The sequence below is a fragment of the Balaenoptera borealis genome, assembly GCF_965194805.1.
Source record: "Balaenoptera borealis genome assembly, chromosome: 1".
Lineage (NCBI taxonomy): Eukaryota > Metazoa > Chordata > Mammalia > Artiodactyla > Balaenopteridae > Balaenoptera > Balaenoptera borealis.
The window spans coordinates 171,412,689-171,436,831 of NC_138860.1; the positions used below are offsets into that span (position 1 = coordinate 171,412,689).

At 40.9% G+C, this 24,143-nt stretch overlaps 1 protein-coding gene across 24 annotated transcripts in view; it reads right to left on the minus strand.

Moving 5' to 3' along the window:
• Positions 1-24,143, minus strand: part of EPB41 (erythrocyte membrane protein band 4.1) — a 202,946-nt gene that overhangs the window by 3,583 nt on the left and 175,220 nt on the right. For all 24 annotated transcript variants that reach the window (XM_082347467.1, XM_082347478.1, XM_082347489.1 and 21 more), the window contains 4 exons: positions 23,919-24,047; positions 11,016-11,117; positions 2,741-2,821; positions 72-176 (listed from right to left, as the gene is read on the minus strand). In XM_082347467.1, the coding sequence (XP_082203593.1) occupies positions 78-176; positions 2,741-2,821; positions 11,016-11,117; positions 23,919-24,047 (411 nt within the window). In that variant the 3' untranslated portion in view covers positions 72-77. The remainder of the gene's footprint in view (positions 1-71; positions 177-2,740; positions 2,822-11,015; positions 11,118-23,918; positions 24,048-24,143) is intronic.

Sequence of the window (24,143 nt, forward strand, 5' to 3'; positions counted from 1 at the left end):
CCTTCAGTTTATCAAGTCCCAGTGTGGACACCTCTGGGGGGATGGCTCCACTCCACAAGGACGGCCCATACCTGAGCTCACTCCTCAGAGATTTCGGTTTCCTGATGGACGACCACCTTGGTCACTGACATGTCTGGGTGCTGCTCCTTGGCCTCCTTGATGGCCTGTACGAGGACCTGAGAAAGACAGAAACAACGTCCATCAGGCGGAAAGCAGCCTGGCTGGTGAAAAAGGCAGGGGTCATGGGACACCATTTCTCTGGCAAGTTCAATCTTTCTGTCTACAGAACCAGAGCAGCATGTAGGCTAAGCCAAGCTGATGATGGCCGTACCCACCCTATCCTGCTTAGGGAGGCTCCTGGACTAAAAACACAGACACAGGGAAAGCTTAGAGCTGTCTTCAAGGAATCAGGGAGGACCTTGAGGCGTGACAGCCTGGGTGGCTCTGGGAAGATTCACTCAAGAAAGGGAGTCTAAAGAACAAAGTGCACTCTGTGTTCAGTGTAGGGTAACCGGGAAGCTCAGGACAGGAGAGGAAAATAGCGAAGCATGCTACAAAAAGGAAGAGATGTCTGTGGCTAAAGTAGAGACAAGAAAGGAAGAAAGAGTGGGAGGGCCCATGACATGCCACATACTGGCCTAAGTACATTACTTATTATTATTTACTTGGTCTTCACAACAACTCAATGAATTAAGGTAGTATCCTTAATTTCATTTTTTAGACATGGAAACCGAGGTTCAGTGGTTAAAGTGCTTAACGTTTCACAGCTAGTAAGTAACACAATGGGGATTTTCACTTAAGTCTATGAGACTTTCCTCTTTACCACACTGTTTTTTAGTTTCAGAGGGAGGTGGAAGGGATGACGACCCTATTTTAGTATCTGGAGGAGTTCTGATCATTTTAGAAAAGCTGAAGGGAGCAGAGGGAAAGTCAAAGAAGAACAATGACACGACTATTCCCCTTGGGCTGCAAGTCGCTGAGCCTTAAGCTCAGAGCACCCCAAGGTGGAAGAGCCCAACACAGCCTTTGGGGGATGGCAGCATGGGATTCTCAGTGACAGGCCCCCGTCAAAAAGGACTCTAGCTAGATCTGACCAGCTGACTGTTGACCCTGGCTCTTAAGACTGCTTCTAGGAGGGACGGGAAGAAGGGAAATCCCTCTTTTGGTCTCTTGACTCCATGAAAGCCGTTCTTGGCACCGCTACCTCTACAGGCTCCTGCTCATCCTCCCTCAGCTTGTTTGCTCAACCAGTCTGCTCATGCTTCAAGGCCCAGCCCAAGCCCCCTCTCTGGTTACTCTGGCCTACACCCCTCTCTCTCTGACAGCCTGCACCTTCTTAAAGTGCCCCCTCCTGATCCAGAGTGCACCACATCTTATCCCTTCCACATGTCCCTCATGCCTCAGAGACTGAGGGACACTGGAGCACCTCTCTGAGCTATCAAGTGTGCTTGTCCAATAACCCTGAAAGAAACCTATGATTATCTTTATTTTACAGATGGCAAAACCACAGCTCAGAGAAGTAAAATAACTTGCTCAAGGACACACAACCAGTAAGTTGCAGACTCAGGATTCAACCCAGGTCTGTCTCACTCCAAATCCAAAACACGTTCCTATGCCATCTAGCACAGATGGAGCACGTGGCAGGGTCTCAGATCACATCAGGCCGCGTAGGTGAGTGCAGGCTGGTAACACAGCAGGATCCCTTGAGCTGGGGCAAATAGACTGCAAGGCCTCCCACTTGGGCTTTTTGCAGCCTTGTTGCTGGGAACCTCAGCCCAGTGTTCTCAGCTTTAAGTCTCAACCCTGCTACCAAGGGAACTGCCAGCACTGCAGCTCAGTCTATTTTTTTTTTTTAAGGCACTCAGCATATCAGCATAAAGGCCACAGAACTATTGCTCCAGCACTCCTGTCAATGATTCCAGAAGCATTTACATGCAGTCTCTTCCACCCCTGCTTTTCTGTAGCTTTACTGTTCTAACCTCACCCAGCAGAGAATTGGGAACATTAATCCTGACCTTATTATTTGCTAATTGCTTGAAGCACACAATTAGCACCTAATTAACATAAAAGCATAGAATTTTAGCACTCAGAGGGCCCAGAAATTAGCTAGATCAACCTACTCTCTTTTAGGAGAGAACAAAAAAAAATATGGGAGGTAAAGTGATTTGCCCAAGGTCATACAACAAGTTAGTGATAGATCTAGGACAGAAATCAAGTTCCAGGTCTCCTGAGTTCCAGCCCATGACACTGTGTCCCCTCTAGCTCGCCCCTCTGAGGGTAGAGACCACACGCTGGTTTGATATCGTCTACTGTCTCCAGCACAGGTTTGGGTACATGATATCCCCTGAACAGCACAGCTCCATTTACTTGGAGCCCACCACATGCCCCACAATGTACATCTGTATCTCACTTGATTCTCACAACAACCTTGAAGGAAGATTCTATCTTATAGATGAGGAAACGGAGGCCTAGGGAGTTAGAGCTAGAATATGGTAAGAACTAGGATTTGATTCTAAAGCCCATGTTCTTTGCATTACACTTCCCTGCTTCTCCAATCTACGGCCCCCATCCCACAGACCTCAGTGATCCGATTCTCTTTGTCCTTCTTCTCGATTAAGAGCTAGAGTAGCTGAGAGGGCTCCTTGGAGATAAAGCTGTTATCTTTTGCAAGCCAATTTCGGTGTCCATCAGTGATCCTGCCCCAGAACCTCTCCCATGCCCAGAATCTCAGCATTCCCACCTGATCATGGTCAATATCGGCATCTCCTGTGATCACAATTCTCTTTTCAATCCGGGTCTCTGAAATCCCACCTTTTACAGTCTGAAACCAAAGGGAGGTGACCATATGAGAAAGAAAGAAAGAAAAACCCAAACAGCAAAACAAAACAACAGCAAGAAATTAGTCTGAAAACTATACTCCAAATTTTAATCTGCTGCTGGGTACTGAATAGGGTAGCTTTCTCACACACTTGTTCAAAATCTTGGCTGGACCTGCTAAAATGAGCACACGCCTATTCCCTAGTATTGCTAAAATCTTTAATAAGCTAAACAGAAAGTCATAATTCTCTATTATTTATTTTTCTTCCTCCCAAACACCAAAGAATTTCTGTGAGTAAACAAAACAGGTGTTCCTTTTTGCTCTTTTCCTGTATATTTTGATTGTTTTCAAGAGACAAACAAATCAGAAGACTATGAACAAAAAATGTCATGCAGCTTGAAATTAGGCTCTTTATTTTAAAACATTTTCATATTACTAATGTCAAAAGACCCTCAAATAATCCCCCCAGGGTAGGTAGGTTTCCCTACTTCACAGATGAGGAAACCATGGTCTAGACACATTAAGTAACTGGCTTCCAGTCATCTGTGTGTTGATGATGGAGCTTGGTCAGGAATCTAGATTTCTTATTTACAAGAAAATGCTTTTTCATCTAGTGCTACCGCAAACATGGATTGTCTCTGATTTTCTGGGAGTAGCTCCAATTTTAGATACTTTGTCCCTCTTGCCCCCATAAACAATATTCTAATAATTTCAATATTTCAGCATCCAAACTACAGTTCCCATGGCCTTGATCCTGGACATGACATAAAAATTCTTTGTGAGACCCTGAGTTCTGATTTTTGGCTTGGAAAATATGGTTGCTTAATAATACCAACAACACCTGCCCTTAAACTGACTTTTTTTTAAATAGATCTTTATTGGAGTACAATTGCTTCACAATACTGTGTTAGTTTCTGTTGTACAACAAAGAGAATCAGCCATATGCATACATGTATGCCCATATCCCTCCCACCCTCCCTATCCCACCCCTCTAGGTCATCGCAAAGCACCGAGCTGATCTCCCTGTGCTATGCTGCTGCTTTCCACTAGCTAACTATTTTACATTCGGTAGTGTATATATGTCGATGCTACTCTCACTTCGCCCCAGCTTCCCCCCCCCACCGTGTCCTCAAGTCCATTCTCTATGTCTATGTCTTTATTCCTGCCCTGCCACTTGGTTCATCAGTACCATTTTTTTTTTTTTAGATTCCATATATATGTGTTAGCATACAGTATTTGTTTTTCACTTTCTGACTTACTTCACTCTGTATGACAGACTCTAGGTCCATCCACCTCACTACAAATACTCAGTTTCATTTCTTTCTTTTTTTTTTTTAATTTATTTATTTATTTATTTTTGGGTCTTCGTTTCTGTGCGAGGGCTTTCTCTAGTTGCGGCAAGCGGGGCCCACTCTTCATCGCGGTGCGCGGGCCTCTCACTATCGCGGCCTCTCTTGTGGCAGAGCACAGGCTCCAGACGTGCAGGCTCAGTAATTGTGGCTCACGGGTCTAGTTGCTCCGCAGCATGTGGGATTTTCCCAGACCAGGGCTCGAACCCGTGTCCCCTGCATTGGCAGGCGGATTCTCAACCACTGCGCCACCAGGGAAGCACCCCCCCCCCTTTTTTTTTTTTTTTTTCATTTCTTTTTATGGCTGAGTAACATTCCATTGTATATATGTGCCACATCTTCTTTATCCATTCATCTGTTGACGGACATTTAGGTTGGTTCCATGTTCTGGCTATTGTAAACAGTGCTTCAGTGAACATTGTGGCACGTGTCTCTTTTTGGTTTTTTTTTGTTTTTTTTCTTTTAATTAATTAATTATTTATTTATTTTTGGCTGCATTGGGTCTTCGTTGCTGCGCGCAGGCTTTCTCAAGTTGCGGCGAGTGGGGGCTACTCTTCGTTGAGGTGCGTGGGCTTCTCATTGCGGTGGTTTATTTTGCTGTGGAGAACGGGCTCTAGGCACATGGGCTTCAGTAGTTGTGGTACATGGGTTCAGTAGTTGTGGCTCAGGGACTCTAGAGCACAGGCTTGGGCTTAGTTGCTCCGTGACATGTGGGATCTTCCCAGACCAGGGCTTGAACCCATGTCCTCTGCATTGGCAGGCGGATTCTTAACCACTGCGCCACCAGGGAAGTCCCCGTGTCTCTTTTTGAATTATGGTTTTCTCAGGGTATATGCCCAGTAGTGGGATTGCTGGATCGTAGGGTAGTTCTTTTTTTTAGTTTATTAAGGAACCTCCATACTGTTCTCCATAGTGGTTGTATCAGTTTACATTCCGACCAACAGTGGAGGAGGGTTCCCTTTTCACCACACCCGTTCCAGCATTTACGGTTTCTAGATTTTTTGATAATGGCCATTCTGACCAGTGTGAGGTAATACCTCATTGTAGTTTTGATTTGCATTTCTCTAATAATAAGTGATGTTGAGCATCTTTTCATGTGCCTCTTGGCCATCTGTATGTCTTCTCTGGTGAAATGTCTATTTAGGTCTTCCACCTATTTTTTAATTGAATTGTTTGGGTTTTTTTGTATTGAACTCCATGAGCTGGTTGTATATTTTGGAGATTAATCCTTTGTCCGTTGTTTCATTTGCAAATATTTTCTCCTATTCTGAGGGTTGTCTTTTTGTCTTGTTTATGGTTTCCTTTGCTGTACAGAAGCTTTTAAGTTTACTTAGGTCCCATTTGTTTATTTTTGGGTTTATTTCCATTTCTCTAGGAGGTGGGTCAAAAAAGATCTTGCTGTGGTTTATGTCAAAGAGTGTTTTTCCTATGTTTTCCTCTGAGTTTTATAGTGTCTGGTCTTACATTTAGGTCTTTAATCCATTTGGAGTTTATTTTTGTGTATGGTATTAGGGAGTGTTCTAATTTCACTCTTTTACATGTTGTTGTCCAGTTTTCCCAGCACCACTTATTGAAGAGGCTGTCTTTTCTCCGTTGTATGTTCTTGCCTCCTTTGTCAAAGATAAGGTGACCATATGTGCGTGGGTTTATCTCTGGGCTTTCTATCCTGTACCATTGATCTATATTTCTGTTTTTGTGCCAGTACCATACTGTCTTGATTACTGTAGCTTTGTAGTTTAGTTTGAAGTCAGGGAGCCTGATTCCTCCAGCTCTGTTTTTCTTTCTCAAGATTGCTTTGGCTATTTGGGGTCTTTGTGTCTCCATACGAACTGTAAAGTTTTTTGTTCTAATTCTGAGAAGAATGCCATTGGTAGTTTGATAGGGATTGCATTGAATCTGTATATTGCTTTGGGTAGTATAGTCATTTTCACAATATTGATTCTTCCAATCCAAGAACATGGTATATTTCTCCATCTGTTTATGTCATCTTTGATTTCTTTCATCAGTGTTTTATAGTTTTCTGAGTACAAGTCTTTCGCCTCCTTAGGTAGGTTTATTCCTAGGCATTTTATTCATTTTGTTGCGATGGTAAATGGGATTGTTTCCTTAATTTCTCTTTCTGATTTTTCCTTGTTAGTGTATAGGAATGCCAGAGATTTCTGATTTTTTTTTTTTTAATGTTCCTGATCTTAGTAGAAATGCTTTCAGTTTTTCACCATTGAGTATGATGTTTGCTGTGGGTTTGTCATATATGGCCTTTATCATGTTGAGGTAGTTTCCCTCTCTGCCCATTTTCTGGAGAGTTTTTATCATAAATGGATGTTGAATTTTGTCAAAAGCTTTTTCTGCATCTATTGAGATGATCATATGGTTTTTATTCCTTAATTTGTTAATATGGTGTACCACATTGATTGATTTGCATATATTGAAGAATTCTTGCATCCCTGGGATAAATCCCACTTGATGATGGTGTATGATCCTTTTAATATGTTGTTGGATTCTGTGTGCTAGTATTTTGTTCAGGATTTCTGCATCTATGTTCATCAGTGATATTGGTCTGTAATATTTTTTGTGATATCTTTTTCTGGTTTTGGTTTCAGGGTGATGGTGGCTTCGTAGAATGAATTTGGGAGTGCTCCTCCCTCTGTAATATTTTTGGAGAGTTTGAGAAGGATTGGTGTTAGCTCTTCTCTAAATGTTTGATAGAATTCGCCTGTGAAGCCATCTGGTCCTGGACTTTCGTTTGTTGGAGGATTTTTAATTACAGTTTCAATTTCATTACTTGTGATAGGTCTGTTTATATTTTCTAATTCTTCCTCGTTCAGTCTTGGAAAATTGTACCTTTCTAAGAATTTGTCCATTTCTTAGTGGTTGTCAATTTTATTGGCATATAGTTGTTTGTAGTAGTCTCATAATCCTTTGTATTTCTGTGGTGTCAGTTGTGATTTCTCCTTTTTCATTTCTTATTTTATTGATTTGCATCCTCTCCCTTTTTTTCTTGATGAGTCTGGCTAAGGGTTTATCTATTTTGTTTATCTTCTCAAAGAACCATCTTTTAGTTTTATTGATCCTTGCTACCATTTTCCTCATTTCTATTTCATTTATTTCTGCTCTGATCTTTATGATTTCTTTCCTTCTACTGACTTTGGGTTTTCTTTGTTCTTCTTTCTCTCATTGATTTAGGTGTAGGGTTAGGTTGTTTATTTGAGATTTTTCTATTTCTTGAGGTGAGATTGAATGCTATAAACTTCCCTCTTAGAACTGCTTTTGCTGCATCTCATAGGTTTTGGGTCACTGTGTTTTCATTGTCATTTGTTTCTATGTATTTTTTTATTTCTTCCTTGATTTCTTCAGTGATCTCTCGGTTATTTAGCAACACATTGTTTAGCCTCCAAGTATTTGTGGTTTTTATAGTTTTTTTTCCTGTAGTTGATTTCCAATTTCATAGCATTGTGGTCAGAAAAGATACTTGATATGATTTCACTTTTCTTAAATTTTCCGAGGCTTGATTTGTGACCCAATGTGATCTATCCTGGAGAATGTTCCGTGTGCACTTGAGAAGAGAGTGTACTCTTCCACTTCTGGGTGGAATGTTCTATAAATATCAATTAAATCTACCTGGTCTATTGTATCATTTAAAGCTTGTGTTTCCTTAGTTATTTTCTGTTTGGATGATCTGTCCATTGGTGTAAGTGGGGTGTTAAAGTCCCCTACTATTATTGTGTTACTGTCTATTTCCACTTTCCTGGTTGTTAGCATTTGCCTTATGTATTGAGGTGCTCCTATGTTGGGTGCATAAACATTTATAATTGTTATATCATCTTCTTGGATTGATCTCTTGATCATTATGCAGTGTCCTTCCTTATCTCTTGCAACAGTCTTTATTTTAAAGTCTATTTTATCTGATACAAGTATTGATACTCCATTGATTTCCATTTGCATGGAATATCTTTTTCCATCTCCTCATTTTCAGTCTGTATGTGTCCCTAGGTCTGAAGTGTGTGTCTTGTAGACAGCATATATATGGGTCTTGTTTCTGTATCCATTCAGCCAGTCTGTGTCTTTTGGGTGAGGCATTTAATCCATTTACATTTAAGGTTATTATCGATATGTATGTTCCTATTACCATTTTCTTTTTTTTTTAATTAATTAATTTATTTATTTTTGGCTGCGTTGGGTCTTCATTGCTGCATGCGGGGTTTCTCTAGTTGTGTCAATGGGCTTCTCATTGTGGTGGCTTCTCTTGTTGCGGAGCATGGGTCCTAGGTGTGCAGCCTTCAGTAGTTGTGGTGCGTGGGCTCAGTAGCTGTGGCTCCCAGGCCCTAGAGTGCAGGCTCAGTAGTTGTGGCGCACGGGCTTAGTTGCTCTGCGGCATGTGGTATCTTCCCAGACCAGGGCTCGAACCTGCGTCCCCTGCATTGGCAGGCAGATTCTTAACCACTGCACCACCAGGGAAGCCCCCATTACCATTTTCTTAATTGTTTTGGGTTTGTTTTTGTGGGTCTTTTTCTTCTCTTGTGTTTCCTGCCTAGAGAAGTTTCTTTAGCATTTGTTGTAAAGCTGGTTTGGTGGTGCTGAATTCTCTTAGCTTTTGCTTGTCTGAAAAGCTTTTGATTTCTCCCTTGAATCTGAATGAGATACTCGCTGGGTAGAGTAATCTTGGTTGTAGGTTTTTCTCTTTTATCACTTTAAGTATATCCTGCCACTCCCTTCTGGCCTGCAGAGTTTCTGCTGAAAAATCAGCTGATAACCTTATGGGGATTCCTTTGTAGGTTATTTTTTGTTTTTCCCTTGCTGCTTTTAATATTTTTTCTTTGAATTTAATTTTTGTTAGTTTGATTAATATGTGTCTTGGGATGTTTCTCCTAGGGTTTATCCTGTATGGGACTCTCTGCGCTTCCCGGATTTGGGTGACAATTTCCTTTCCTATGTTAGGGAAGTTTTCCACTATAATCTCTTGAAATATTTTCTCAGACCCTTTCTATTTCTCTTCTTCTTCTGGGACCCTATAATTCGAATGTTGGTGCATTTAGTGTCTCTGAGACTGTCTTCAATTCTTTTCATTCTTTTTTCTTTATTCTGCTCCTTGGCAGTTATTTCCACCATTCTGTCTTCCAGCTCACTTATTCATTCTTCTGCCTCAGTTATTCTGTTATTGATTCCTTCTAGTGTATTTTTCATTTCACTTATTGTGTTGTTCATCTCTGTTTGTTTGTTCTTTAGTTCTTCTAGATCTTTGTTAAATATTTCTTGCATTTTCTCAATCCGTGCCTCCATTCTATTTCCGACATTCTGGATCATCTTTACTATCATTACTCTGAATTCTTTTTCAGGTAGATTGTCTATTTCCTCTTCATTTATTTGGTCTTGTAGGTTTTTACCTTGCTCCTTCATCTGTGACATATTTTTTTGCCATCTCATTTTTTATTTTCTTTTTTTTATGAGTGGGATTGTATTCCTGTCTTACTGGTTGTTTGGACTGAGGCTTCCAACACTGGAGTTTGTAGGCTGTTGGGTAGAGCTGGGTCTTGGTGCTGAGATGAGGACCTCTGGGAGACCTCATTGTGATGAATGTTCCCTGGGGTCTGAGGCTCTCTGTTAGTCCAGTAGTTTGGACTCAGAGCTCCCACTGCAGGAACTTCAGCCCGACCCCTGGCTCATGAACCAAGATCTCGCAAGCCCATGCCGGGTGGCAAAAAAAAAAAAAAAAAAGGAGAACAATAACAAAGTAAAAAATAAAATTAGATTAGGAAACTAACAGATATGTTAGAAAAAATATAAAAATAAAAATATAGATGAAACAACAACCGGAAGGTAAAACAGAGCCACAATAGTAAAAAAGAGGAGAAAAAAAAAAAGTGGAAAAGGCCTTGGCTGTGGAGGGCGGGGCCTAAGCAGGGGCGAGGTTTGGGTGGTGGGCGGGGCCTATGCTTAGGACCCACAGGGCTGGAAAAGGCCCTGGTGGGGGAAGGGGTGGTGGGCCTAGGCTCAACAGAACAGAAGGGACCCAGTGCCCCCTGCCTCCTGCCTCTGGTCTCAGAGGGCAGGGGACCCCCCCTCCCCCACCCCCACCCCCACCCCAGCTTCCTGGGCTCGAGTGGGCGGGGCAAATGCCCTTCGCTCCTTTCCCGCTCCTCCAGTCCTGGAGGACCCCTCCCGCCTGCCTCTCCTGTTCTCTCCTGGCCTTCCTCCTATGCCCCCAGGACCCACCCAGCCCAGAGGGGACCTCTGAGGGCGTAGGACCTGCCCGAGAGCTGGGCAGACTTCCCCGGCCCATTGGGCAGGGGAAACGCTGGGCATGCCCCCCCCTTACCTGAGCCTCCGAGGGTCCCTCCAGGCGTGGGAACCCCTCCCCCTTCTCAGCCACCCCTCAGGGGCTCCAGTCCTGTCCAGCCTCCACTTCTCCTCCCCCCTCAGTCCCCCCACATCCTACCGGTTCACTTGGGGGTTCTTCCCATCTCCTTGGGCATCGGGGTCCTGCACCAGCATTCAGCAGGCGCCCTAGTTGTGGGGAGACGTGAACTCTGCAACTGACTTTTTAAACTGACTTTTTAGGCTGACCTCCACAGCCAGATAGGGGACTCACTGACCAGGGAGACAGACGAATGTGTAAAGAGAACAACCACATGTGACTTTAACGAGACCACGAAGTAGGCAGGGATGCTCAGGGTCTCCCTGGGTTTATTGCTGGGGAAAGCAGCAGGGCCTTTCCACCCCGGACACTGGGAATAATTTGGCTCAGTAAGGAAGAAGCTGAAAACCCTTGCTTATGGACCGGGGTTCTTGCAGAGAGGCAGCAAACTTGGCATGCCACTGGATTTCAGAAGGAATTTCTAGCTGTCTATTACCTTGGTAATTTGAGTTGTGGTGGTGCTGCTGGTGGTCTCAGATGTGATGGTCTGAGCTGTCAGCAAGACTCCTGGGTCCAAGTCCCCGTTGCTGTCGTCAGTCTGCAGAAGGAGACACAACTCATCACCATGCCTGTCAGGAAACCTCATGGGCAAATGTTGTAGATGCAGCTTTGCTCTGCAGCTGCACGTTCTAAAGCAAAAACCCAATTCCCTTACAGTGATCTCTTAATTAATAAATAAAATTAATCCCCTGGGAACAAAGCTCCTTCTAAAATAGTTGGACAAGTCCAGTTTCCCCAGCATTGGGTCAGTGACAGGAGTGGATGAGAAAAAGGAGGCAGGAGTGTAACCACAGGTTCAACAAGAGTGACAATAACTATGCACATGTATACAGCATTTTATAGCTCATAAATGGCTTTCAAAACTTTCTCTTTTGATGCTTACACAAGCCCTATGAATATAAATAGAAAAGGCAGAAACTTATTAGCACTCCCAGGTAAGACTCAGGCTCAGAGAAAGTGAATGATTTGCCCAAGGACTCAAAACTAATCCTCTCCACAAACCTGGAGCTCTTTACACACCACCCAAGGCAGGAAGGAAAGGTATAAACTCTTGGTTGCTAAAGCATGGCTAGGTTCTGAATCATAGGACAGAACTTTCCAGAAAGAACAAGGAAAGGTCCTTGCTGGGGTTTAAGGGACCAAGGAATCTGAGGCTATCTTTTATGAAAATCAAGATGGGAGACTGGAGCACATGAGATAGGAAATGTCCTTTTAAGGTAAAGTGGGAGGAAATACATATAATATCTCAATGACATTTCTGACAACAAAACTTTTATTGAAAGGGATCCTCGTCATTATAGGAGGGGTTTAAAAGTATTTAATGCTGGGCTACACAACTAATCTATACAGAGAACAAGGGCTGGGGCTATTTCTTTTTTCTCCAGAGCTCACTGTACTATGACCAAAGTAAATATATTATCATCAGGCTGAGAAATGACATTAGCAAAAAGGAAGAGAGATGGCTGGCAGGAACCAAACTCAGCCTGATGAACAGTTATCAGCAACCATTTGGGCCATTAGCAGACTCAGAGCTGCTGACAACCTCTGACCAAGATGGAAACAAATGAGATGAGGAGGCTGGAGGCTGCCTACAGCTACATGCTTTTCAGATAAAATACCTGGTACTGGTATTGTACACTGACTCAGAGGGGCATTTAGAGAATTGCAATTATTTTCATAAAGAATTCTGCAGCAGGGCTTCCCTGGTGACGCAGTGGTTGAGAATCTGCCTGCTAATGCAGGGGACACGGGTTCGAGCCCTGGTCTGGGAAGATCCCACGTGCCGCGGAGCAACTAGGCCCGTGAGCCACAACTACTGAGCCTGTGCGTCTGGAGCCTGTGCTCCGCAACAAGAGAGGCCGCGATAGTGAGAGGCTCGCACACCGCGATGAAGAGTGGCCCCCGCTTGCCGCAACTGGAGAAAGCCCTCGCACAAGAACTAAGACCCAACACAGCCATAAATAGATAAATAAATAAATAAATAAATAAATAAATAAAATTTTAAAAAATAAAAAGAATTCTGCAGCAAGCAATGTGCTAGGTTACCATCCTTCTCTGCCGCTTTATATAAGTCATTTGCATTATAAGCAGAGGCCTCCAACTTTTTTATGAGCAGGGCCACATTTCATTGAGCCAAAACTTTGAGATACTGTGGGGAGGGCAGAAGGAGGAGAAGAGAATTAGGAAAGAGAAGGGTCCCTGGCTGGATTCACTTCCAGGTAGGAATATGGACAAAACAAAGAGAGGGAACATGATTGTGTCACCTAAGTCTTTCACACACGTCACCCTCATACCAGGCATATTATTGGCTGGTTTACTAACACTTTCTTCAGCCCAGACATATTTATCTACCTTAGATTCAGACTCAACTAACATTTATTGCACTTGTACTATATGCCAAGCACATAATGCAACTGTTACCTCAATCACACCTCTAAGTATCTGAAGTAGGTACTATTATTATACTCACTGTATAGTTAAGAAAAGTAAGGTCCAGAGAGGTTAAATAATTTGCCAAAGGGATTTCCCTGGTGGTCCAGTGGTAAAGAATCCACTTTCTAATTCAGGGGATGCAGGTTCGATCCCTGGTCAGGGAACTAAGATCCCACATGCCACAGGGCAACTAAGCCCGTGCGCCACAACTACTGAGCTCGTGCGCCTCAACTAGAGAGCCCGCGTGCAACAAACTACAGAGCCCATGTGCCCTGGAGCCTGCACGCCACAACTAGAGAGAAGCCCATGTGCTGCAACAAAAGATCCAGCATGCCACAACTAAGACCTGATGCAGCCAAAAAAATAAAAGTAAATTAATTAATTAAATAAAATAAAAAGAAACCTTAAAAAAATAATAATTTGCCAAGGTTCTATGCTAATAAGTGCTTGAATTAGGACTGAGGGCAAAGACTTCCTATCTGAAGATTGGGGTTCAGGTCCCAGCTCAGACAGTGGCTGGCTGTGGAACCTTGGGCAAGTCATTCTGACTTTTCTGAGCTTTAGTTTTCTCATTTTTATAACAGGCTACCCTGTAAGATGTGCTCTGCCTCCACTGTAGCACTGCTGTGAAGATCAAAAGAGATTTTAGAAATAAAAGTACATTATAAGTTGTTATTAAGAATTTGTGTGCCAATATATACACAATGGACTATTACTCAACCATAAAAAAGAATGAAATAATGCCATTTGTAGCAACATGGACGGATGTAGAGATTATCATACTAAGTGAAGCAAGTCAGACAGAGAAAGATAAATACCATATGATATTGCTTATATGTGGAATCTAAAAAAATGATACAAATGAACTTATTTACAAAACAGAAATAGACTCACAGACATAGAAAACAAACTTATGGTTACCAAAGGGGAAAGGGTTGGGGGGAGGGATAAATTAGGAGTTTGGGATTAAAATATACACACTATTATATATAAAATAACCAACAAGGACTTACTGTATAGCATAGGGAACTATACTAAATATCTTGTAATAACCTATAATGGAAAAGAATCTAAAGAACAGATATATACATGTATGTATAACTGAATCACTTTGTTGTACACTGAAACACAACATTGTAAATCAACTATATTTCAATAACAATTTTTTTAATCCAAAAAAAAAAAAGAATTTGCGTGCCAAGAGGGCTAAACCTTTTTGAAGAGCTCCTCCTCTACTAAACCTAAGAATCTATTTTTTTCTACCTCCCTCCCACCCCCTTCCTCCTCCTTTTCTGTCTCTGAAGAAGGTGGAAGAGGGAGGAGACATTGTTATGACTTCCAACTTAACACTCGTCCCACATGGGGCCTCTTTTCTTACCAGTGTTTTCTCAAAATGGTACTGTAGCTTTCACAGTTGCTTATAAAGTTAACCATCCCTTTATCCTATGACACAGCAGTTCCACTCTTAGGTGTTTACCCAAGATAAGTGAAAACATATGTCCACAGAAAGACTTGCACATGAATGTTTAAAGCAGCTTTATCCATATTTGCCCCCAACTGGAATCAACTGAACTGTCCATCAACAAATGAAAGGATAAACAAATTGCGGTATATTCACACAATGGAATACTACTCAACAATAAAAAACAGTGAACTATGGATTCATATAACATGGATGAATCTGAAAAACATGTTCAGACACAAAAGGGTATGACTATACACTTACATTTATATGAAGTTCAAGAACAGGTAAAACTAAGCTATGATAACAGAAATCAGAGCAGTGGCTGCCTAGAGGGATAGGGATGGACTGGCAAAGGCTATGAAGAAAGTTTCAGGAGTGATGAAAATGTTCTGAACCCAAATGTGTCTTGGTTACACAGGTAGATACATTCGTCAAAACCAATCAAAAATTGAACTCTTAACATCTGTGCATAGCACTGTATGTAAATGTTACCTCAGGTACACATACATGCACATATATGCAAACAGTAAAACCCTATTCTGGCTCCCCACCTCCTCCCGCCATGTCCCAAAATGTAGGAATTATGGATGCATTTAAAAAAGGTTCTCAGGTTTACTTGTCTGGAAAGATAATAAAAACACAAGCAGAAATAATTATAGTAAGTAAACAATAACAATAGCAAAAAATTATCTGGTGCTTATTATGTGCCAGGCACTTTTTTCTACAAATTATTTACAGCATACTGCACTGAGCTTTTTCATTTACCAGTTTATCACGTAGATATTCCCATCAGAAGCTTTTAAAAATAACTGTAAAGAATTACCTTAATTGGATGTACTATAATTTATTTAACCTGTTCCCTATTGATGGACATTTAGATTGCTTCCATGGTAGTGACAACTTAATTTGAAACGCACATTGTGAAACTCACATTTTATCTACATTAACTCATTTATTCCTCTCAACAACCCTATGAGGTAGAACTATTATTAGCCCCATTTTACAAATGAGGAAACTGAGGCACACAGTGATTCAGTAACTTGACTACACACTAGTCAGTGATGGAGCAGGTTCAAACCCAGGAAATCTAATTCCAAAGTCAATACTTTTCCCCACTATACTCCACTGTCTAGTCAATAAGAAGTAATTTGTATCTTGGCTGACTGTCTTAGAGGTATAACAATATAATATCTACCATTTTGGAATAGCCACTATGTGCCAGGCAAATATTATCTTTATCTCAGTGACCTTAAAAAGGTATTTTTCAGAAGAGAAAGCTAAGGCTCAGAGGTTAAGTGAGTTGCTGAAGGTCATGAAACCAGCAAGTGTTGGAATGAAGATTCAGGTCTCTCTAACTCCAAAGCCCACATGCTTTATCTTCTACTTCATAATGCCTCTGTATTTCTCTTACATGCTAGGATATTTAAAAATGACTGCTTCCTTTCCCCTTTTTGTAGGGGCTATACTCAAACCAAACATGGGCTTCTGTGGTCAGGATGGCCCTAACAACTTTTTTAATAATTTTTTTTTATATAAATTTATTTATTTTTGGCTGTGTTGGGTCTTCGTTTCTGTGCGAGGGCTTTCTCTAGTTGCGGCGAGCGGGGACCACTCTTCATCGCGGTGCGCGGACCTCTCACTATCGCGGCCTCTCTTGTTGCGGAGCACAGCCTCCAGACGCGCAGGCTCAGTAGTTGTGGCTCACGGGCCCAGTTGCTCCGCGGCATGTGGGAACTTCCCAGACCAGGGCTCGAACCCGTGTCCCCTGCATTGGCAGGCAGATTCTCAACCACTGCGCCACCAGGGAAGCCCAATAATTTATTTTGAACTATTAAAAACATTTTTTTTATATGCACATGCTACAAAATTTTAAATCTTTAAAATGGAGATCAATGAAATGTTGGTCTCCCTCCCACTCCTAACCACAGCTGGCGTCCCAGGCCTCTTCATCCCAGGCCACCACTGGTGGTTTTTTGTTTTTGTTTTTGTTTTTTTAAGTACCCATTCAGAGTTAGTATATTCACATATAAGCCTATTCATACATAGTTGTACATACAACCCTCTTCCCTCCCATAAACAGTAGCATATTATTTATACCATATTGCACTGCATTTTTTCATTTACCGATTTATCACATAGATTATTCCCATCAGAAGCTTTTTTTAATGGCTGCACAGAATTGCCTTAATTGGATGTACCATAACTTACAAACATGTTCCCTACTGATAGAGAGTTAGGTTGTTTCCATGGTAGTGACAACGTAAAGGGTTCCCTCCCATCTGCAAGTACTTATTTTCTAAACATCCCTGGCTCATTGTGTGCACGATCTTAAAGGAATGTCCCCTGACTTCCTTTGTAGTCCCCTTCACTGCCAAGTCCTGTTCATCCATCACTGTCTCTCCTGACGCAGCTCTTTCTTCTTGTTTCCTCAGGCTACACCTCAGTTCTTCACAAGCATCCCCCCAGACCTCCCGTAGCCGTATTCCTGTCTCTAGGCAGCCTCTCCTTTAACAGGTGCAGCACACAGCTTTAGGAACCATCTTCCAAAAGCACTGCTTTAATTAGGCCACTTTATCACCACTACCAGAAAACTTGAAGCAACCTCTCATTATTTACCAAACTCAAATTCTACACTCTAGACCACAAGAGAGAGACACGGGAAGCATACTAACGTTAATTGAATGTCTATGAACGCACCAAGCACTTTACAGACATCATTTCACTTCATCCTCCCTCAAATCTTGCAGTGGTATGTAGTATTATCCCCATTTTACAGGCAGGAAACAGAGGCTTAGGGAGATTAGCGATTTGTTTAAAGTTATCCAGCTAGTACATGGCTGAGCTAGGATACAAATTCTACTTGTCTAATTGCAAAGCACGTGCTTTCAACTGGCAAGTTACACTGCTTCCTAAAGGTGGATATCATCATCCAGTTTATGGTGATGTGAGGATTAACTGAAAGGATTCATGGGAAAACACCCAGCCGGAGCTCCATGTAGCTGCCTCCTTCCCATCATGCAGGCTTCAGCTAAAATGTCACTTTCTCAGAGAGGATTTTCATGACTATTCTAGCCCCAAAATAGCAACTTTTCATGTTATTCCACATTGTCTAACTCTTGATCCTATTTTAGTTTCTTTATAGCACTTATCACTGTCTGAAATTCATACACTTATGTGTTTTATTGCCTGTCTCTCCTGACTAGAATGTCAGTTCCAGAGCATAGGGCCTGTGTCCACCCTGTACACTGTATTGGCCTAACATATAAATGCTCAACAAATATTTGTTGCAGTAATGAATTAACAGCTCAGTTTATAGAAGGAAAAGTTTCTCTCACTTTTGGCATCTGTGAATAAAAAAAAAGAAAAACAACTCAGAGGGCAGACAGCAGAAGCAAGAAGAACTACAATCCTGCAGCCTGTGGAACAAAAACCACATTCACAGAAAGATAGACAAGATGAAAAGGCAGAGGGCTATGTACCAGATGAAGGAACAAGATAAAACCCCAGAAGAACAACTAAATGAAATGGAGATAGGCAATCTTGCAGAAAAAGAATTCAGAATAATGATAGTGAAGATGATCCAGGACCTCAGAAAAAGAATGGAGGCAAAGATCGAGAAGATGCAAGAAATGTTGAACAAAGACCTAGAAGAATTAAAGAACAAACAAACAGAGATGAACAATACAATAACTGAAATGAACACTACACTAGAAGGAATCAATAGCAGAATAACTGAGGCAGAAGAACGGATAAGTGACCTGGAAGACAGAATGGTGGAATTCACTGCTGCGGAACAGACTAAAGAAAAAAGAATGAAAAGAAATGAAGACAGCCTAAGAGACCTCCGGGACAACATTAAACACAACAACATTCTCATTATAGGGGTCCCAGAAGGAGAAGAGAGAGAGAAAGGACCAGAGAAAATATTTGAAGAGACTATAGTCGAAAACTTCCCTAACATGGGAAAGGAAATAGCCACCCAAGTCCAGGAAGCGCAGAGAGTCCCATACAGGATAAACCCAAGGAGAAACACGCCGAGACACATAGTAATCAAATTTGCAAAAATTAAAGACAAAGAAAAATTATTGAAAGCAGCAAGGGAAAAATGAAAAATAACATACAAGTGAACTCCCATAAGGTTAAGAGCTGATTTCTCAGCAGAAACTCTACAAGCCAGAAGGGAGTGGCATGATATACTTAAAGTGATGAAAGGGAAGAACCTACAACCAAGATTACTCTACCCGGCAAGGATCTCATTCAGATTCTATGGAGAAATCAAAAGCTTTACACACAAGCAAAAGCTAAGAGAATTCAGCACCACCAAACCAGCTCTACAACAAATGCTAAAGGAACTTCTCTAAGTGGGAAACACAAGAGAACAAAAGGACCTACAAAAACAAACCCAAAACAATTAAGAAAATGGTCATAGGAACATACATATAGATAGTTACCTTAAACGTGAATGGATTAAAGGCTCCAGCCAAAAGACACAGGCTTGCTGAATGGATACAAAAACAAGACCCATATATATGCTGTCTACAAGAGACCCACTTCAGACCTAGGGACACATACAGACTGAAAGTGAGGGGATGGAAAAAGATATTCCATGCAAATGGAAATCAAAAGAAAGCTGGAGTAGCAATACTCATATCAGATAAAATAGACTTTAAAATAAAGAATGTTACAAGAGACAAGGAAGGACACTACGTAATGATCAAGGGAGCAATCCAAGAAGAAGATATAACAATTATAAATATATATGCACCAAACATAGGAGCACCTCAATACATAAGGCAACTGCTAACAGCTATAAAAGAGGATATCAACAGTAACACAATAATAGTGGGGGACTTTAACACCTCACTTACACCAATGGACAGATCATCCAAAATCAAAATAACTAAGGAAACAGAAGCTTTATATGAAACAACAGACGAGATAGATTTAATTGATATTTATAGGACATTCCATCCAAAAACAGCAGATTACACTCTCATCTCAAGTGCACACGGAACATTCTCCAGGCTAGATCACATCTTGGGTCACAATTCAAGCCTCAGTAAATTTAAGAAAATTGAAATCATATCAAGCATCTTTTCTGACCACAACGCTATGAGATTAGAAATCAATTACAGGGGAAAAAAACATAAAAAACACAAACACATGGAGGCTAAAAAATACATTACTAAATAACCAAGAGATCACTGAAGAAATCCAAGAGGAAATCAAAAAATATCTAGAGACAAATAACAATGAAAACACGACGATCCAAAACCTATGGGATGCAGCAAAAGCAGTTTTAAGAGGGAAGTTTATAGCTATACAAGCCTACCTCAAGAAACAAGAAAAATCTCAAATAAACAATCTAACGTTACACCTAAAGGAACTAGAGAGAGAAGAACAAACAAAACCCAAAGTTAGCAGAAGGAAAGAAATCATAAAGATCAGAGCAGAAACAAATGAAATAGAAACAAAGAAAACAATAGCAAAGATCAATAAAACTAAAAGCTGGTTCTTTGAGAAGATAAACAAAATTGATAAACCATTAGCCAGACTCATCAAGAAAAAGAGGGAGAGGACTCAAATCAATAAAATTAGAAATGAAAAAGGAGAAGTTACAACAGACACCACAGAAATACAAAGCATCCTAAGAGACTACTACAAGCAACTCTATGCCAATAAAATGGACAACCTGGAAGAAATGGACAAATTCTTAGAAAGGTATAACCTTCCAAGACTGAACCAGGAAGAAACAGAAAATATGAACAGACCAATCACAAGTAATGAAATTGAAACTGTGATTAAAAATCTTCCAACAAACAAAAGTCCAGGACCAGATGGCTTCACAGGTGAATTCTATTAAACATTTAGAGAAGAGCTAACACCCATCCTTCTCAAACTCTTCCAAAAAATTGCAGAGGAGGGAACACTCACAAACTCATTCTATGAGGCCACCATCACCCTGATACCAAAACCAGACAAAGATACTACAAAAAAAGAAAATTACAGCCCAATATCACTGATGAATATAGATGCAAAAATCCTCAACAAAATACTAGCAAACAGAATCCAACAACACAGTAAAAGGATCATACACCATGATCAAGTGGGATTTATCCCAGGGATGCAAGGATTCTTCAATATACGCAAATCAATCAATGTGATACACCATACTAACAAACTGAAGAATAAAAACCATATGATCATCTCAATAGATGCAGGAAAAGCTTTTCACAAAATTCAACACTGATTTATGATAAAAACTCTCCAGATAGTGGGCATAGGGGGAACCTACTTCAACATAATAAAGGCCATATATGCAAACCCACAGCAAACATCATTCTCAATGGTGAAAAACTGAAAGCATTTCTTTTAAGATCAGGAACAAGACAAGGATGTCCACTCTCACCACTATTATTCAACATAGTTTTGGAAGTCCTAGCCACGGCAATCAGAGAAGAAAAAGAAATAAAAGGAATACAAATTGGAAAAGAAGAAGTAAAACTGTCACTGTTTGCAAGAATCCTAAAAATGCCACCCGAAAACTACTAGAGCTAATCAATGAATTTGGTAACTTTGCAAGATACAAAATTAATGCACAGAAATCTCTTGCATTCCTATACACTAATGATGAAAAATCTGAAAGAGAAATTAAGGAAACACTCCCATTTACCACTGCAACAAAAAGAATAAAATACATAGGAATAAACCTACCTAGGGAGACAAAAGACCTCTATGCAGAAAACTGTAAGACACTGATGAAAGAAATTAAACATGATACCAACAGATGGAGAGATATACCGTGTTCTTGGATTGGAAGAATCAATATTATGAAAATGACTATACTACCCAAAGCAATCTACAGATTCAATGCAATCTCTATCAAATTACCAATGGCATTTTTTACAGAACTAGAACAAAAAAATCTTAAAATTTGTATGGAGACACAAAAGACCCCAAATAGCCGAAGCAGTGTGGAGGGAAAAAATGGAGCTGGAGGAATCAGACTCCCTGACTTCAGACTATACTACAAAGCTACAGTAATCAAGACAATATGGTACTGGCACAAGAACAGAAATATAGATCAATGGAACAAGATAGAAAGCCCAGAGATAAACCCACGTACCTATGGTCAACTAATCTATGACAAAGGAGGCAAAGATATACAATGGAGAAAAGACAGTCTCTTCAATAAGTGGTGCTAGGAAAACTGGACAGCTACATGTAAAAGAATGAAATTAGAACACTCCCTAACACCATACACAAAAATAAACTCAAAATGGATTACAGACCTAAATGTAAGACCAGACACTATAAAACTCTTAGAGGAAAACATAGGAAGAACACTCTTTGACATAAATCACAGCAAGATCTTTTTTGATCCACCTCCTAGGGTAATGGAAATAAAAACAAAAATTAAAAAATGGGACCTAATGAAACTTAAAAACTTTTGCACAGGAAAGGAAACCATAAACAAGACGAAAAGACAACCCTCAGAATGGGAGAAAATATTTGCAAATGAATCATCGGACAAAGGATTAATCTCCAAAATATATAAAGAGCTCATGCAGCTCAATATTAAAAAAAAACAAACAACCCAATCCAAAAATGGGCAGAAGACCTAAATAGACATTTCTCCAAAGAAGACATACAGATGGTCAAGAAGCACATGAAAAGCTGCTCAACATCACTAATTATTAGAGAAATGCAAATCAAAACTACAATGAGGTATCACCTCACACCAGTTAGAATGGGCATCATCAGAAAATCTACAAACAAATGCTGGAGAGGGTGTGGAGAAAAGGGAACCCTCTTGCACTATTGGTGGGAATGTAAATTGATACAGCCACTATGGAGAATGGTATGGAGATTCCATAAAGAACTAAATATAGAATTACCATATGACCCAGCAATCCCACTACTGGGCATATACTCAGAGAAAACCATAATTCAAAAAGACACATGCACCCCAATGTTCATTGCAGCACTGTTTACAATAGGAAGGTCATGGAAGCAACCTAAATGCCCATTGACAGACGAATGGATAAAGAAGATGTTGTACATATATACAGTGGAATATTACTCAGCCATAAAAAGGAACGAAATTGGGTCATTTGTTGAGACGTGGATGCATCTAGAGACTGTCATACAGAGTGAAATAAGTCAGAAAGAGAAAAACAAATATCGTATATTAATGCATATATGTGGAACCTAGAAAATGGTACAGATGAACCTGTTTGCAGAGCAGAAATTGAGACACAGAAGTAGAGAAAAAAATGTATGGACACCAAAGGGGGAAAGCGGCACAGGGTGGGGGTTGTGGTGTGATGAATTGGGAGATTGGGGTTGACATGTATAGACCGATGTGTATAAAATGGATGACTAATAAGAAAAATAAATAAATATATATATATATATATATAAAAAAGAAAAACAACTCAACACAAGCAACCGAACTCATTGAAATTACTAACAATGAAGGAGAAATATTACTAAAAGTAGGAAGTAAACAAAAATTTTAAGTACTAAATTCTTACATGATTTTAAATTTAATTGTAATAAATTGATTATAATTATTATAGCCGTTTCTTATTTACACTTTCAGGCGTGGTGCTCAAGTTGATTCCATACAGCACTGTATTTTATATAAGCTTTACAACAGAATCATGAAGTAGATACTAACATCATGCGGGTGGAGGTGGGGTGTGGGGGCATCAGGGCTCACAGACGTTCAACCACTTGTTTAAGTTAGCAAATGAAGAAGCTGGGACCTGGAGCTTCCCTGGTGGCACAGTGGTTAAGAGTCCACCTGCCAATGCAGGGGACACGGGTTCGAGCCCTGCTCCGGGAAGATCCCACATGCCGCGGAGCAACTAAGCCCGTGCGCTACAACTACTGAGCCTGCACTCTAGAGCCCGCGAGCCACAACTACTGAGCCCACATGTCACAACTACTGAAGCCCACGCGCCTAGAGCTCGTGCTCCGCAACGAGAGAGGACGCCGCAATGAGAGAGGCTGCCGCAATGAGAGGCCTGCGCACCGCGGCGAGGAGGGGCCCCTGTTTGCCACAACTATAGAGGGCCCGCGCACAGCAATGAAGACCCAACGCAGCCAAAAATAAATAAATTAATTAATTAATTAAATTTTTAAAAAAGCTGGGACCTGAACTCAGATTTGTTTGACCCAAAGCCCATGTTATCAACCATTACACTAGACTGCCTTCCCTAACTGAATTGGGTGGATATAAGCAATCAGAGCCAAGATAATGTTGCTTTTGAAAAAGTATTTTGGGACATCTTGAGATCAGTAATCTCTTCTGAAAAGAACTGCCCCAGAAAAGCCTAGCATTATTTGCAGCAAGTGATTAGCAACCCTGTGAAGAAAGGATATTTATCATGTTTACTGTAGTCTTTGGTTCTGAAATATCAAACTGTGTCCTACCTGGGCAGCCTCATAAGTGATGGTCTTGGTCTCGGTGTGGACTATAGGGACGTCTTTGGTTGGAATTTCACTTTTCACAGCATTGGCAGTGTCTGAGATGGTGACGGTCTGAGTCTTCACCAGGGGAGGCTGTGAAGCAGTAAAGAAACAGAGTTACCAGAGTCTTCTGAAGGCTGTGGAGAACTAAACTTCTGACATTGAGCTGATCAAAGTGATTGCTGTAAT